Source organism: Thalassophryne amazonica, chromosome 2 (assembly GCF_902500255.1).
Source record: "Thalassophryne amazonica chromosome 2, fThaAma1.1, whole genome shotgun sequence".
Taxonomy (NCBI): Eukaryota; Metazoa; Chordata; class Actinopteri; order Batrachoidiformes; family Batrachoididae; genus Thalassophryne; species Thalassophryne amazonica.
Window position 1 is genome coordinate 100584159 of NC_047104.1, and position 15177 is coordinate 100599335.

Consider the following 15177-nt stretch of genomic DNA (forward strand, 5'->3'; position numbering starts at 1 on the left):
AGGTTAAGTATATTTTCTCTGGAATTTGGCTGTCTGTCTATTTGTTATTTGCTCGTACATTATGTAGCTCAGTGGGATAAGTTAAACTGCTAATATGACAACCGGTGCTTGATTCCTGGTCATTCTACCTGCCTGTACAAGTCATTTGTACTGTTGGTCCACCCAGCTGTAAAGGGGTAAGGTTTTCTGAATGCTTTGACACTGTTTTGGCAAATCAGATGAATGAAAATATAAAAAAAATATATCCTGGACTTGGATTTAAACTTCACGTCTTCACATACAGTCACAGAAGTCTATCCTTATTTTTTGAGACGTCTTTCTGGCAAAGTTTGTGTATTGGCAGACATATGTATGCATGGGAAACTACTGACAAAACTATTAATGAGGTTGATACAATTTGAGCAAGTTCAAGTATTAAAATACCTACCTGCTGGAATTTTGTAAATCTGGCCCCAGATCAACAACAAAACCACCTCCTCTGTAGAGGACCACACTGCCCCAGATGGGATAAGACTTGAGTTTGGCCTGGGACTGGTACATCCATGCACTGTGAGGGTTCTGTGTGCTTCTATTGCCCACAGAAGCACTCCAGCCAACACCGTAGGTGCCCGTGTCCTCCACCTCCCATGAGTACGTAGCATGACAGTCTGGTACAGACTGCTGCATGGACCGTGCAATGCTGCAAGACTTTCTCTGCACCCTCAGCTGACGAAGATGAGCGTTACCCACAAGCTTGGAGTTTCCATCAGTGATGAATCCTGTTGCAAATATTTACATCAAAACAAAACACAGATGAAAATGGAAATCTTTATAACTACACTGAACAAAAATATAAATCCAACACTTTTGTTTTTGCTCCCATTTTTCATGAGCTGAACTCAAAGATCTAAAACATTTTCAATATTCACAAAACACCTGTTTTTCTCAAATTTTGTTCATAAATCTGTCTAAATCTGTATTAGTGAGCACTTCTCCTTTGCCGAGATAATCCGTCCGACCTCACAGGTGTGGCATATCAAGATACTGATTAGACAGCAGGATTATTAGGATTGAGGGAAATATGAATGCAGCAATGTACAGACACATCCTGGATGAAAACCTGCTTCAGAGTGCTCTTGACCTCAGACTGGGGTCAAGTTTTATAAATTTGCAAAAAAAAAAAAACCCACAACAACCTTTTTTTCACATTGTCATTATGGGGTGTTGTGAGTAGAATGTCAAGGGAAAAAATGAATTTGCTCCATTTTGGAATAAGGCTGTAATATACCAAAATGTGGAAAAAGTGAAGCTCTGTGAATACTTTATGGATGCACTGTAAATCCTTGAAAAAAACGTTCACAGCCATTTAACGCATAAATTTAGAATGGTTTGAGTCAATTTTCCAATTTTACTGCATGTGGGTTAAGGAGGAGATAAAACTGATCAAAGCTGATACTGTATGATTAACAAAACTATTTTTAAACCTAATAGGAAATAACATCAGATACATGACATTGTGACATATGGAGTCTACATTTAAAGAGTTTCTTTTTTGGGGGAAGTTGCACAGCTCATAGTCATCTATCTGCTGCAGTCAGGTGAAATGTGGGCATGTCATTGCCATTTTTTAGTAGCTGGGGTACTCAACACTGAGGCAACTGCGTGCTGGATCGTATATGTAAGAAATATTAGCTAGCCTTACTGTATTGCAATAGTTTCAGGATAATGACAACACAACATACAAACCAACCTGGGTGTTCTCCGAAGAGGCTGCTCAGCAGAGTTGTGTTTGCCCAGGAGAATACATCTTGAATGGTCATGCTGTCTGAAATCCCTTTGCTGAAGCTCTGACGAATATGTTGGGTCAAGAAAAAAGCATTTGGGTCTCTCTGGCCATATGCCACCAGGAGCAACATCCACATGAATCCCATGTACGCTGCAATACAAGTAAGTATATGCTGGCATGAAAAAGTGAATTGCAATACAACCCAAAATGATATTGTATGTCAATATGCACCCCCCCCCCCCCCCCCCACACACACACACACAAAAAGAATAATAATTGAAAACATACACTGCCATTTAAAAGAGGAAAGAGCGAAGGACTGATGGTATGAACAGTGTGAATCGGATATGTGCGATGGGGAAAGTTTGGGGTGGAGGTCTGTGCTAAGAGATGAGGTGTGTGTGCTGCTGTGCTCCATTGGTGATGGAGCAAAATGCCTGGTACCCTGACAGGATATTGGCAATGGGTGCCTTTGATTCAGTCGGTCCTGCTAGTGTGCATTTCTGGCACCTTTGCTGGATACAGGTTTGTGTAGTTGCTTTGGGGAATATGTTGGGCCAAATTACTGCATAAACACAACACTGCTGAATCCCTGTGGCCATGGAAAAAAAACAGGTCCACCACAATTATGAAATAATATTACTTTTGGTGTTTGCTAATTACAAAATTTAAGGTAATTGCAACTTGCTTCTATGATCAGTTTTCATTTTCATGTCTTTCATGACAGGACTTTGTCATGATTGCAGAAAATTCTAAAAATGATGGGATATTTTCATGGGTGATAGTATATAAATCACCCATGAGTTTCATGGGTTTTTAAATTCTTGTTTAGGTTGACTTTGGACAGGGTTTATAACTCAGTTTTAATTATTTAATCGTTGTTTTTTCTGTCTTTTGTGTTGTCTCTCAGTTTGCATTGCTCTGCAGCTGTTGCACCACTTTTTGCCCAAGAAAAATGTCATTGCAGGGACAACAAAGCATATTATATAACGGCTGAGTAGATCCTTTTCATTTGATTAATGGCTTGTATGTCATGTGACATGGATTATTCTTACCATTTGCCATTGTGTTTCATTTACAGTGCAATAGTATACAAATACTGAATGTTTATGAGTTCAGTGGTACGCCTCGTTGAATGGTACATTTCACCTCTTGAAACCTTCATTCCATTGAAAGAATGGAAAAACATTCATTATTTCTCTGCCATGTTTAGCTAAACGCCACCCCCAGTAGTGGGCACTGGGCAGTGGTCACAGCGGGCAGTGGTACAAAACATATGGAACCAAATTTGCACGCTAAATGGAACCAAATATGGATGCTAAATGCAACTCCACATAAATGGGATGAATAATCCATGTCACATGTCATACAAAGCACCAATCAATTGACAAGGGTCCACTCAGCCGTTATGTTTTTTTTTTTGTATGCAATTTTGGTACTACATGAAATGTGCTATTGCACACCCCAACCACTGCGTATGTTCACACTACCAAGGACAGCGTTTAGCTAAACATGGCAGAGTTTGTTTTGCTGGCGGACAATTTGAAGGAGCGAACTGATGGTACTAATTCTTTGAACACAAGAAAACAAATCCACTACGCTGTAAGCCATCTGGAGGCATGAAGAGCTGTTAGGATGAAGAGGATGAAGACAGGATGAAAAGCTGGACAAATTTCTGATGCGATTTTTCACTCGAGTGAGGAAAGCAGACGGCAGTCTGTACACGAAGTCAGTGCACAGCATCATGGACTACATTGTCAGAACTGTTTTTTGCAAGTTGACTGAGAACAACTTTGGAAAGTTGAAAGTTTGTGTTGGACTGTTGATGTCAAAGCACCGGTGACACACCAAAATGTAAGCCCCTTTTGTTGTTTATAAATTAATAAAATATCAAATGACAAGGATCTATTTTCGCCATTATATCAAACAAATAATGAATGTTTTTACATATTTTCAATGGAATGAATATTCATACCATTGAACTCGTAAATATTCATTATTTGTATAATGTATATGACTGAGTTGATTTGAATAGGTGACAGTGTAGGTGAGGAAATTTAGAGGGGATATAGCCAAAGCCTCTGCCCCAACTCCATATTCACTACCTTTTCATGCAATCATTTTTAAAGACCTTTTAAAATTATGTATTGTTTTGGTAACTACTGTCAGTTTAACTGTCTTTACTTAATATAGCTTCTTTGTGGTGGCAGGCAAAGACTGTAAATTACAACTTTTACTCCACAGTCTAGTCCTTCCTCGAGGATAAGTGCATGGCCTAGCACATGTACTAGCACACACACACACAGAAAGAGAAAGAGAGGGAGGCAATATGTCAGCTGCAACATTTAAATGTACAGTGCATCCAGAAAGTATTCGGGGCTTCACTTTTCCCACATTTTATGTTACACCCTTATTCCAAAATGGAGTAAATAAAATTTTTCCCCCCTCAAAATTCAACTCACAACACCCCATAATGATAACTTGAATTAGTTTTTTTTTTTTTTTTTTTTGCAAATTTATTAAAAATAAACTAAGAAATCACATGTACATATATATATTCACACCCTTTCCTCAGTACTTTGTTGATGCACCTTGGCAGCAATTGCAGCCTCAAGCCTTCTTGAATATGATGCCACAAGCTTGGTGCACCTATTTTTGGGTAGTTTGGCCAATCCTCTTTACAGCACCTCTCAAGCTCCATCAGGTTGGATGGGGAGCGTCGGTGCACAGCCATTTTCAGATCTCTCCAGAGATGTTCAATTGGATTCAGGTCTGGGCTCTGGCTGGGCCACTCAAGGACATTCACAGAGTTGTCCTAAAGCCACTCCTTTGATATTTGGGCTGTGTGTTCAAGGTCATTGTCCTGCTGAAAGATGAACAGTCACCCCAGTCTGAGGTCAAGAGCGCTCTGGAGCAGGTTTTCATCCAGGATGTCTCTGTGAAGTGCTGCATTCATCTTTCCCTCATTCCTGACTAGTCTCCCAGTTCCTGCAGCTCTAAAACATCCTCACAGCATGATGCTGCCACCACCATGCTTCGCTGTAAGGATGATACCTGGTTTCCTCCAAAAATGATCCCTGGCATTCTGTCATGATTGAGCCCCCCCCTTTTGTGTTGTTCTCTCCAGCTTTGATTTATTAGTTGTCTATTTTCATCATGGTTCATTCGGTTATGTTCTACGTGTCACTTTGTTTTCTTTGTTACTATTTACTTTGGCCTTTCATTCTGTTGTAGTTTTCTTCAGTCAGTTGTGTTTTCATTTATTGTTCATTAGGTTATCACTTGTTTATTTTGCTGTTGTCGCCAGTTTAGTTTTGCTTTAGTATTTATGCTCCATGTTTCCTGATCAGTTCTCATGTCCATGCCTAATTCTCGTTATTGTCATAGTTATATATTCTGTGTTTCTTCTGTTCATTATTACGCTATTTCTCACACCCAGCTTCTTATGTTCACTCCACGCCCTGCACCTGCCTTTTTGTCTGTGTCCCTCACGTTGATTCAATCTGTTTAGTATTTCCATTCACTCTCACTCTTGGCACCTGTTCACACATCTTTGTGTATTACATCACTCCACCTTGTGCACTCCTCTCCTCACAATCTTGCCTGTGTATAATCTTTGTTCACTAGCCACGCCCCCTTCTAGGTCTTTTCTCACGTGCACTTCGTTAACGCCACCTGTTCCTCATCTCACATCCTGATTAATCCACCTGTATTTAAACCTCACAGTCCTTCACTTCCCTGCCAGATTGTTGTCTCCGTACACTTTCCAGTGCCCATCTTTCAGTCCTGAGTTTGCCATGCCGTGTTCCGATTTCTGCTCTGTTCTCCTCGACTATGCCTCTTGCCTTTCCCCGGATGTCCATGTTTGCTCGTGCCACAGAACCCTGCTTGTCCATGACTGCGTCTCAGCCTGACCCTGCTTGTACCTCTGCCTCACTGACTGATTACATGTGTACCATACCCGAGCCTGGAATAAAGACCATGAATTCCTCCACACCTAAGCCTAGTCTGGGAGACTGTATTGCAGTCCAGGCACTCCTGGTGCCGGGCTGCCGCCCGTCCTGACACATTCAGGCCAAAGAATTCAATCTTTGTCTCATCAGCCCAGAGAATTTTGTTTCTCATGGTCTGAGAGTCCTTCAGGTGCCTTTTGGCAAACTCCAGGCAGGCTACCATGTGCCTTTTACTAAGGAGTGGCTTCTGTCTGGCCATGCTAACATACAGGCCTGATTGTTGGATTATTGCAGAGATGGTTGTGCTTCTGTAAGGTTCTCGTCTCTTCACAGATGAATGCTGGAGCTCTCACAAAGTGAACATCGGGTTCTTGGTCACCTCCCTGACCAAGGCCCTTCTTAACCCGATCACTCATTTTAGATGGGCGGTCAGCTCCAGGAAGAGTCCTGGTAGATCTGAACTTCTTCCATTTATGGATGATGGAGGCCACTGTCCTCACTGGGACCTTCAAAGCAGCAAAAATGTTTCTGTACCCTTCCCCAGATTTGTGTCTCAAGACAATCCTGTCTCAGACGTCTACAGGCAATTCCTTTGACTTCATGCTTGGTTTGTGCTCTGACTTGCATTGTCAACTGTGGGACCTTATATGTAGACAGGTGTGTGTCTTTCCAAATCATGTCCACTCAACTGAATTTACCCCAGGTGGACTCTAATTAAGCTCTAGAAACACCTCAAGGATGATCAGTGGAAACAGGAAACACCTGAGCTCAATTTTGAGCTTCATGGCAATGGCTGTGAATACCTATGTATTTGCTATTTCTAATTTTTTTGTTTTTAATAAATTAGCAAAAATCTACCCCCCCCCCCCCCCCCCCACATTGTCATTATGGGGTATTGTGTGTACAATTTTGAGGAAAAAAATAATTTCATCCATTTTGGAACAAGGCTGTAACATAAAATGTGGAAAAAGTGCACCACTGTGAATACTTTCCAGACCTACTGTTTAAACACAGATTAATGGTGTGCAACCGTATGACTCACCCTAGGGTGAGATATAAAAAGTAGCTTGCCTACCAATAATCTCTCTGATGAGGGCAAAGACCTTCTGCTCTTTAATCATGTTGTTTCTTATCCTCTCTATGTCGGTGGGAGGCGGTGGCTGATAGAAACTACATGAGCTGTCCCTCCTGGCTGCTTGGACTGCATCGGGATCATCTGGGAGTGCATTTTATAGTCACAGTTATTGTATTTCATACACACACACACACACACACACACACACACACACACACACACACACACACACACACACACACACACACACACACACACACACACAAAAAACATGAAAATAAATTAGAACCCGAGTGTCTGAGGCTGGGGGGTATCTGCGGTTCTCCGTATTCCTCTTGGTCCACATTTTTTAAAACCAGAGCAAAGAATGCAGCAAAACCAAGAACCTGTGAAAAGAAAGTATGTCAAAGGTCAGCACAACCTTGCATCATATATAATCTAATAATTTGTAATAAATTTCTTTTGTTTTAACATGACTGCTTAAATGACAATAACAACATCAAACTTCAACAGCATCATTAAATGGTGAGTTTTAAAACATTTCTGTGGTTCATATTCATTAGACATGCTTACATAGCCTAACAAAGTAAGAAAAACATGCTCTGAAGCACCTTAACAGTTTATAGCAGTTCTACAGAGTGATGGTTAAACACAAGGTTTGCCACTGGGAGGAACCCTTTCTGCAGTGGTTATATTCTAAAATACAAATAACAGTCATACCTCAGACAGGGGGGAAGGAATTTATATGAATTTAACCATGAGACAGAGAGAGAGAGAGAGAGAGAGAGAGAGAGAGAGAGAGAGAGAGAGAGAGAGAGAGAGAGAGAGAGAGAGAGAGAGAGAGAGAGAGAGAGAGAGACCGGGTGTCTGTCCGAGAGAGAGAGAGAGACCGGGTGTCTGTCCGAGCACGTCCCTGTACTTGGCATTTTTATGAAGACCTGCCACCCCTCCTTTCTGGATTTCAAAGGAAATCCTATTTATGACCTGAAACATGTCCAGGACACATTTCCTAGTCCAGGACTCGGGATGCACTGATCCACAATTTTTGGCTTCCAAGCCGATCCCGTTACCTGAATTTGGGTATCTACCCATACCGATACTATTCCAATACCAGAGCTCTGTTTGCTTTAATATTATTATTACAATTATTGTTGATTTTATATGAGGATATTTTGTATTACAGGTGTATTACAGGTGTATTGTAATACACCTGTAATACAAAATGTATACACCTTCATGATGAAGTGTTTAGAGGAAGATTTCCACACAGAAATTTGTCACACAGAAATTTGGTAAACAAGCTGTGATTTTCTGATTGTTAAACCAAAGTTACATTTTAAGAACAAGAATAAGAACAACTTTATTAATCCAAAGGAAATTGTTTAAAGCTCAAATAACATTCTACACAAGTCCATAAAAGTCCACACAACCCTGTAGCAGGGATTTTGTTTCAGTGTAGATGCTGCTCTCTCTCTCTCTTTCTCTCTCTCTCTCTCTCTCTCTCTTGCTCTCTCTCAACATATGTGTGTAGCCTTACGTGATTCTGTTTGTCTTTTATTTCTAAAGTCTCGGTCTGGTGGCCACCAAGGCCACCACTGCTTGTTATATACCATGACCATGTGTTGTCAGGTTCCTCACCTTGAGAGGCTGAGTGATAAAGAGACTCTCGAAGAAGGAGACTACCATGGAGATAAGCCAGCTTACAGAACGCTCTTTGCCATATGTCAGCCCATACATCATGGTGAAGTATCCTGAAACGCCACTGGTTGCAATCACCAGCGTCCATCCAACAAAGACAAACCACCATGGAAGCCCTCCTTTCTTGTAAGTTTCTCCACTGATGCTCTCTTCTAAACTGGAAGTGCAGTCTAGCTCTTCTCCTTCTTGTCTGGATGTCAAGAGGTGGTTTTCGAGAAGACCCTTCATTCCGTGTACTTGCTGCATAGCTCGGTTGTAGCTATCTGGGCTAGGAAATCTGGATGGTCCCAGCAAACCCAACTCTTTCTCCACATGATGCAGCTGTCTGTACAGATACCGACTGTTGCTACTTCTCTTCCGAACCTCATCTGAAGTTCTCTCAGGGCTTCCCCACACACTGTTTTCTGTCCACACAGGAAAACACTTTTGTCAGGCTCTGAAACCTCGAAGTCAGAAGCAACAACATATTTCAGGTTGTTTGTGCTGTTTTGTTAAAAGGGAAGAAAAATTTGCATTTGTACTATTCTACTGTAGAATGATTTAGCTATATGTCTAAATTTATTTTCCCTCAAGTGTATTTGTTCTTTCCTTCAGCAATCTTTTTCCACAGTACGCAGCCCAAAGTACATATAAAATAAAAAGGCATTATTATACACATCAACCAGTCACCCTACTTGTGTGGCACAAGGTGAGTTGCTTGACAGACCATAATTATGTACACTGAAAAAAGAGAAAATCTAATTAAATTACTTCTGATAACTCTTCTGATAACTGATAACTCTCAATTTAAGTTTGTCCAAATTGACTTAACAAGTTTGCCTAAATGTTACTTGTTAAATTCATTTGGCGCAACCTCATTTATCTGAGTTTTTACCAACTGAAGAACTTTATTAAGTTGGTGCAACGATTCTCTTTTTGGGTGTACGCTCAAAAAAATGACTCATTGGATTGGATTTCCATCTAATAATAGTCCCAACTAAACTAAATTAAATTATCTTGCATGGATGTGCTTTTTGAGTTGGGGTTACATACTATATTTATTAATTGGAAATCCTGCACATAACTGAATTGAGTTCGTCCAATGAGTAATTTTTTTTGGGTGTATGCAGAGAGGTGAATACTGGTGCATTAGGCCAAAGTTTAATTTGATATTGGATTTAAGACAGATCCACATTAGGATTTGGCACAAGTTTTACATTAGATGCCCACCCCAACAACTCCAGTTCTACATGGGGAAAATATTATCTCTCCATACTAAATGTAATATGAATTAAATCATGGCCATGCTGAAAAAACCTTCTGAAATAAAATACAGTAAAATTAATAACTGAAAACAAAAGGCCCTGACCAATAAAACAAGGTGATTTATAAATATATATTTGCATTTATTTATTTATTTTTTAATATTTGTTTTATTTTAATCATCATACACAATGCAAAATAGCAGTGGTGGGCACCGATACCCAAAAAATTAACTTTGATAACAAATAATCAGATAACTGAAAAGTTATCTTTCATAAAGATAAAACAATAAACCACATAGTTGAAGCTACTAACATGCTGATTTTGAGCTTTAACACCGCGATCGCTTCTGGAAGCATTAAAAGCCACAATAGACCCAAACAATGTCTTTCAGCATCTTGCTCCCTGCTGGAAACACCAATTTATTACATGGCTTCCAGCATAGATCCAACTGAGAAGAGTCAGAAAGCTCAATTCTAACCAATCACAGTGCAGCCATCAGGCCGAGGTCTTGGAAAATAAAGCCCTCCTGAGTTATGGTTTGGTGTATAAATAAAATGAATACTGATAGAATCACTCCATTAATGTCAATTCTGTCATTTCTGTAAAGTTAAGATATAACATATATCGTTTAATGTTGATTAATGCACTAATTCTGAAGTTTTGTAACAAACACAGACAGATGGCATTCTGGGTAAAATGTGACTCCGCTACACTGATTGGTTGATTAATTCTATGTAAACCAACGCGTTAATGTGAGGTGTGTCGTGTGTTGGTGTTTACAGATAAATGTGCTTTTGTAAAATATGCCATTTTTTATTTGTAAAAAAAAGGCATTTTCAAAAACAAAAACAAACAAAAAAAAAGCCAAATTGTAATTAGATAACTGTCTGATATAACCGGTGTCAAAATAAATAGGACACTGCCAACTACTGGTGCCAGTGCGAGTTTTGGCCCTTTTTCAGATGATTTTTCATTTGTGTGAGAATTTTTTGGATCGCACCGAGTTTCAGGTTAATCGCGCGTCCTGCATCGTTTAGTATACAAGGAGTAACAAGCTGCGTTTAACATCTCACGACCACCTCCTGATTGGCAATCATATGGTCAGAGGAAAATCAAACCTGTTTGATACTCTTGTGCCTGTGCAAACACTGCAGAGCTGTCTTGCAATGTTTTTTTTGTTTTGTTTTTTTTAACTTTGATGTCTCCCATCGAGAGTTTTTGTAAATTAAGTTTGAAAAAAAAGCTTACGTTTACGTCGACTCCGACGTGGTTTTTGAACGTACGTGTGTGAGAGCATAAATTGGGCGCTCTGAACTTTTACACCGTGTGGTTCTGTGGTACAGTGTCTGCTCAGTGTCTGAGCACTGCCATGAACACTACTGGCCAGTAGATGGCAGTAGAGACCTTGAAAATGTGCTAAAACAAAATTCCAGATAATCTGTGTTGCTATACTTGCTATGTTTAAGATGAGTGGAATTTAATAAAAGCAAACACAAAAACGTCTATAAACCCAGAGAATATATTCACGAGAGTTTTAGGCACTAGAGTTTAATGCTGTTGTCTTGATCAAAGTGTCTCAAATGCATTCTCCTGTCGAGAACATACTGAGATTACCCTATCCTACCCATAATGCACTGCTGGACACAGCATGCCCACACTAAAACCTTAAAAATTAGCACATTACTTTAAAACTAAAACATCCATCCATCCATCCATCCATCCATTTTCTTCCGCTTTATCCGGAGTCGGGTCACGGGGGCAGCAGCTCAAGCAAAGCTGCCCAGACCTCCCTATCCACACACACCTCCCCCAGCTCCTCCGGGGGAACCCCAAGGCATTCCCAGAGATGTAGTCCCTCCAGTGTGTCCTGGGTCTTCCCCGGGGCCTCCTCCCAGTGGGACGTGCCCGGAACACCTCTCCAGCGAGGCGTCCAGGGGGCATCCGGAAAAGATGCCCGAGCCACCTCAACTGACTCCTTTCGACGTGGAGGAGCAGCGGCTTGACTCCGAGCTCCTCCCGAGTGACCGAGCTCTTCACCCTATCTCTAAGGGAGCGCCCAGCCACCCTGCAGAGGAAACTCATCTCGGCCGCTTGTACTCACGATCTCGTTCTTTCGGTCATGAGCCAAATCTCATGACCATAGGTGAGGATTGGAACATAGATCGATCGGTAAATCGAGAGCTTTGCCCCCCTACTCAGCTCTCTCTTCACCACGACGGTCCGATACAGCGACCGCATCACTGCAGATGCTGCACCGATCCGTCTATCGATCTCACGCTCCATCTGTCCCTCACTCGTGAACAAGACCCCGAGATACTTAAACTCCTCCACTTGAGGCAAGGACACTCCACCGACCTGAAGAGGGCAAAGCACCTTTTTCCGGTCGAGAACCATGGCCTCGGATTTGGAGGTGCTGATTTTCATCCCGGACGCTTCACACTCGGCTGCAAACCGCCCCAGTGCACGCTGAAGGTCCTGATTTGACGAAGCCAACAGAACCACATCGTCCGCAAACAGCAGAGACGAGATTCTGTGGTTCCCAAACCAGACCCCCTCTACACCCTGGCTGCGCCTAGAAATTCTGTCCATAAAAATAATGAACAGAACCGGTGACAAAGGGCAGCCCTGGCGGAGGCCAACGTGCACTGGAAACAGGTTTGACTTACTACCGGCAATGCGAACCAAGCTCCTGCTGCGGTCATATAGGGACCGGATAGCCCTTAGCAAAGGACCCTGGACCCCGTACTCCTGGAGCACTCCCCACAGGGTGCCCCGAGGGACACGGTCGAACGCCTTCTCCAGATCCACAAAACACATGTGGACTGGTTGGGCGAACTCCCATGAACCCTCGAGCACCCGATGGAGCGTGTAGAGCTGGTCCAGTGTGCCGCGACCAGGACGAAAACCACACTGCTCCTCCTGAATTCGAGGTTCGACCATCGGTCGAATTCTCCTCTCCAGTACTCTGGAATAGACCTTACCGGGGAGGCTGAGGAGTGTGATCCCCCTATAGTTGGAACACACCCTCCGGTCCCCTTTCTTAAACAGAGGTACCACCACCCCGGTCTGCTAATCCAGAGGCACTGTCCCCGATTGCCACGCGATGTTGCAGAGGCGTGTCAGCCAAGACAGTCCCACAACATCCAGAGACTTAAGGTACTCAGGACGGATTTCATCCACCCCAGGAGCCTTGCCACCGGGGAGCTTTCTAACCACCTCGGTGACTTCGGCCTGGGTAATGGATGACTCCGCCTCTGAGTTCCCAGTCTCTGCTTCCTCTTCGGAAGATGTGACGATGGGATTGAGGAGATCCTCGAAGTACTCCTTCCACCGCCCGACAACATCCCCAGTCAGAGTCAACAGCTCCCCACCGGCACCGTAAACAGTGCTGGTGGAGAGCTGCTTCCACCTCCTGAGGCGTCGGACGGTTTTCCAGAATCTCTTCGAGGCCAACTGATAGTCCTCCTCCATAGCCTCCCCGAACTCCTCCCAGACCCGAGTTTTTGCCTCTGCGACCGCACGGGCTGCGGCACACTTGGCCTGCCGGTACCTGTCAGCTGCCTCTGGGGTCCCACCTACCAACAAAGATAAGTAGGACTCCTTCTTCAGCTTGACGGCATCCCTTACTTCCGGTGTCCACCACCGGGTTCGGGGATTGCCGCCGTGACAGGCACCAGAAAAAACATAAAAAAAAACAAAAACAAACAAACAAAAAAACAAACTAAAACATATATCTGATATTTTCACTTTATAAAAGTTCAGAAGTGATGTTAATTTAAATAACTTGTCCGAAATAAGTTTGGTTAAAATTTGAACCATAAGTTAAAAATGTATGCCTCTGGATGACTTGGGTGATATTGGCTGCGTTTCAGTATGGTGTTAAAAGAAATGTTTCTTTTTTGGTGACTACTTCTTCTTTGCTTGCAAAGGATAGAGTGTTTTTTTACAGAAATAGTTCTTGACTGTTTGCAGAGGACAGAACTGCAACTGTTTACTTTTGTTTACCAAGTTAACGGTCTAAAAATTATCGGAAAAAAATGTATCAGACGATAATTAGTCTGATAATGGTTTTCAAAATTATCTGAAAAGATAATCTGATAATGAAAACTTTATCTTGGATAATTATCGGTTATCTGATTATCGGTTATCTGATTATTGGAAGTGTGCCCACCACTGCAAAATAGTACATCCCCAGGACAACAAGGTCCTTTTTGTGTTACAGTGTAGTTCACCTTGCAGATTGACTGCACCTAAAGTGAGGATCATGGAGTGTTCTTTTTTGCTGATGTCTGTGTAGAAGTCTCCCCGGTTTTGTTGTCTGATGATGTCCTCCACCAGTGACAGCAGAGTGTTAATATCAGCCTGGTGACCTGGCCGGATATCCAGTGGGTGTCTCATGGCCTTTGACAGTGACTGAGCAATTCTCTTGATGTCCTGAGGCAAAAATCGTAACAAATGCTGCAGACATGCAGATTAGAGTAATTGCTATTTCCAAGTTTATGATATGTCTCAGCCCACCTTGAGCACAGTATCTGGTGTAATGTCCTTCAGTTGTTTCTGAGGGGACGAGGCCTGCGAGGGAGACACTCGAACAGACTTCCCTTGCTTCGATGCATTGGGACTGACAGCCTTCTCTTGAGGACGAGTGTTTCTGAAGATACTCACAATGAGGAGATTGATAGGAAACATGATGACTGAACTTTGAATTCCAATCATAATCTGTTGCCAGGTGAACTCGATATGACCTGAAACATTCAGATTAGCAAATTAAGACACATTTAAAGGACTGTTATTTATATGTTATTTATGGATAATTCCTTTTGTGTGAATATTTTAGTTACTGTATATATGGGAAACGTATTTGAAGAACTGAACTTGTTAATCCTGTAGTGGTAAAGGGAAAGTAGCTCCCTTCAGATTCTCCTTTAGGGTACACAGAGCAAATCCAAGGTGGACCTGCATGTTGATTCTGCATATGTTTTACACCAGATGCCTTTGCTGACACAACTCCACATTACATGGAGACTTGGCAGGGGTGGCTTGAGCCAAGAACTTTCCACACTCCAAACAAGCACACTTAACTGCTTAGCCACCATAGAATGACTGGGCCATTTATATATTTGTGACCGTATGACCTTTGTGGCCGGGCCGGTGGTTGGATCGAACCCCGGATGGCTCGCACTAAAGACCATTCCTCTACCAGGTCAGCCAAAGGGGAATTCCCCGTTAGCCAAGTTAGCGGGAACGTCTTTTCAATCAGGACCCAGGACCTTCATCCTGCTACATACATATTGAAATTACAACTATAAGGGCAGTCATTGTCCTGATACCCTGCATAGAGACAGAGCCCTTTAAAACTGTCACGCATGTCATTGCATGACACGGAGTTACAGCTGTGCAGCTGCATAAATCAGGCTTTAAATTAATTAAATAAATCATTA

The 15177-nt window shown here is 42.2% G+C and overlaps 1 protein-coding gene across 1 annotated transcript in view; it reads right to left on the reverse strand.

The window, feature by feature from the left end:
* The window catches only part of LOC117528020 (polycystic kidney disease protein 1-like 2), a 113543-nt gene that overhangs the window by 31865 nt on the left and 66501 nt on the right, over positions 1-15177 (reverse strand). Inside the window, exons 28-34 of the mRNA XM_034190544.1 lie at positions 14255-14481; positions 13969-14170; positions 8432-8895; positions 7083-7179; positions 6794-6934; positions 1730-1915; positions 428-758 (exon numbers count right to left, since the gene is read on the reverse strand). Coding sequence (XP_034046435.1) covers positions 428-758; positions 1730-1915; positions 6794-6934; positions 7083-7179; positions 8432-8895; positions 13969-14170; positions 14255-14481 — 1648 coding nt within the window. The remainder of the gene's footprint in view (positions 1-427; positions 759-1729; positions 1916-6793; positions 6935-7082; positions 7180-8431; positions 8896-13968; positions 14171-14254; positions 14482-15177) is intronic.